The following is a 2,045-nucleotide window of genomic DNA, read 5'->3' as shown; positions in this document are numbered from 1 at the left end:
CGAGAGCGGTCCCGCGACGCCCGGGGACGCCGGCCAGCCTCAGCACCCTTGGCGCGCCTCCTCCCCCCCGCGAACCGGGCCCCACACCGCTGGGGCCCGCCCACCCCCACGGGACCCCCGCCGCAGGGGCCCGTTTTAAACCTCCGCCCGTCTGCCTAGTCCATCCCGGAACCACGACCCGGGGGGAAGCGCCCCCAGGCGAGAGCGGGCCCGACCCGTGCCCAGACGTCACCGCCGGCGGCCACTCCACGGGAGCGGGCAGCAGACGCAGCCGCTCGCACGGCAACAGGGCAGGAGACGCACGGCCGCGGGGGAGTGGCCACGCACGCACGCACTCGCACGCCACACGGGAGCCCCACGTGCCAGACGCCAGCCAGGCCCGGCGGGATCCTCCCCCGACTCGGAGGGGGGAGGCGCAGGCCGCGGTAGGCAAGAGAGCGACGCTCGGCCCCACCGCGGGGCCGGCAGACCCCTCGCAGAGAGGGGGCTCTGCCCAACACGCAACGGTAGTCACCCCGCATCGGTGGCCACTACGCGCAGAGGAGGGGCGGCAGCTGGGGGGTTCCGGTACCCCCAAGGCACCCTCTCGGATCGCTAGAGAAGGCTTTCTCACCGAGGGCGCATCGCCCCCACCCATTCGTCCCCCCGACCGAGCCCCGCGAAACGGCGTCCCAAAGGCCTCCAAGGGCCTGGGGGCAGGGGTGGGTCTGCGGTAAGGGATAGGCACAGGGCAATCCTGAGCGCTCGCGGCCAGAGCCCGACAAGGGGACCGCCTTTGCCTCTCCACGCAGGCCATGCTCCCATCACCGCCCAGAAGGAACCTCGTGCCTCCACCGGGGCCACGAGAGGAGCGGAGACGGGCACAGCATGCTGGGCAAAAATAGCAGCAGCCCTCGGGTGGCCAAGCGCCACAGCGCTGGCCCGGCCCGGCACGGTCACTCACACGCCCCGCCAAGTCCTCTCCACACACACCCCTGGCACGACGCGCACCAGGGGACGAGGAGGCGCCCGCACCCACACAGAGGGGGGGCGGGTTGGGCCTCCCTTACCGGCTCCACCACCTGCTCTTCGGACACACCACCGACAGCGGCAACCCGAGGGGGTCGCTGGGAACGGAAACGACGCCACCACTCGGCCTCAGGCACCTGAGACAACCTGGAGCGCTCCAGGGGCACCACAGAGGGCCAGGCGCCACGCACTCAGCACGCCCAGGCGGTGAGCAGCGCGGCATGGGGACAGCCCTCCCCACCACAGGGAGGGGCCGCTCACCCCACAGGAAGCCAGGAGTGGCATGCGAGAGTGTCCGCTGCGTCAGAAGGCCCCACACCCACAGGCGCCCTGAGGCGGGAACCGTGGGAAAGTGGAGTCGGGCCGGAGCCCACACCCCCCGGCACCCTTTCCCCCTACACCACCCACGACAGCGGGTGGCAGAAGAGGAGGAGCGGGGGACCCGCGGGCAGAGCGAGAAGCACGGTCCCATTCGCCATGAATGTCCGTCCCTCGTCTGACGCGGCTTAGGCCCGGCCCGGGAGAACGCGACATCACCACATCGATCAGCAAAAAACGTGCCCAAGGAGGCCCCAGAGGGGGGAAACACCCGGCGAGGACATCAACCAGAAGGACCTGCTTTTGAGCCTCGCCGGCACCCCTCGAGCCCAGGGCAAGGACAGCCGGGCAACCCAGGGAGAATGCCTGACACGCAGCACAGAGCCTTGTGGAACGGAACAGGGGTTGCCACAGCCACAGCCGGGTGCCCGCAGCGCAGAGTGCACGGGGTAAAGGACCCACGCCACCTGCCCACGCAGCCCTCGGGTGCTGGAGACCAGAGATGGCACCACAGCCCAGGCCACCTGGGGGTAAACAAGAGCCGGCAGCGCACAGGCCCACGCAGACGGCTCAAACAAGCGAGGGCCGAACCGGATTTGGCACCACAGCCAAGCCCGGAGCCCCGCACGCACCCAGAGGCCCACAGCTCTAAGGCAAGTCACTCAAACAGCGTGTCAGCACCTACCTGGCAAAAAAAAGTGCTCCTTTCAGGGGACAAA

The 2,045-nt window shown here is 70.1% G+C and overlaps 1 protein-coding gene across 1 annotated transcript in view; it reads left to right on the top strand.

The window, feature by feature from the left end:
• LOC122898177 (nascent polypeptide-associated complex subunit alpha, muscle-specific form-like) overlaps positions 1–934 on the top strand; it is a gene marked incomplete at its 3' end in the record, with an annotated part of 1,088 nt that extends 154 nt beyond the window's left edge. Inside the window, exons 1-2 of the mRNA XM_044236231.1 lie at positions 1–712; positions 792–934. The exon at positions 1–712 is cut by the window's left edge and continues 154 nt beyond it. Coding sequence (XP_044092166.1) covers positions 1–712; positions 792–934 — 855 coding nt within the window. The remainder of the gene's footprint in view (positions 713–791) is intronic.
• Between the last annotated feature and the right edge of the window lie 1,111 nt (positions 935–2,045).

Source organism: Neovison vison, unplaced genomic scaffold (assembly GCF_020171115.1).
Source record: "Neovison vison isolate M4711 unplaced genomic scaffold, ASM_NN_V1 Scaffold_156, whole genome shotgun sequence".
Lineage (NCBI taxonomy): Eukaryota > Metazoa > Chordata > Mammalia > Carnivora > Mustelidae > Neogale > Neogale vison.
The sequence above is the reverse complement of the archived record's forward strand: the minus strand, read 5'-3'. Positions and strand labels throughout refer to the sequence as shown.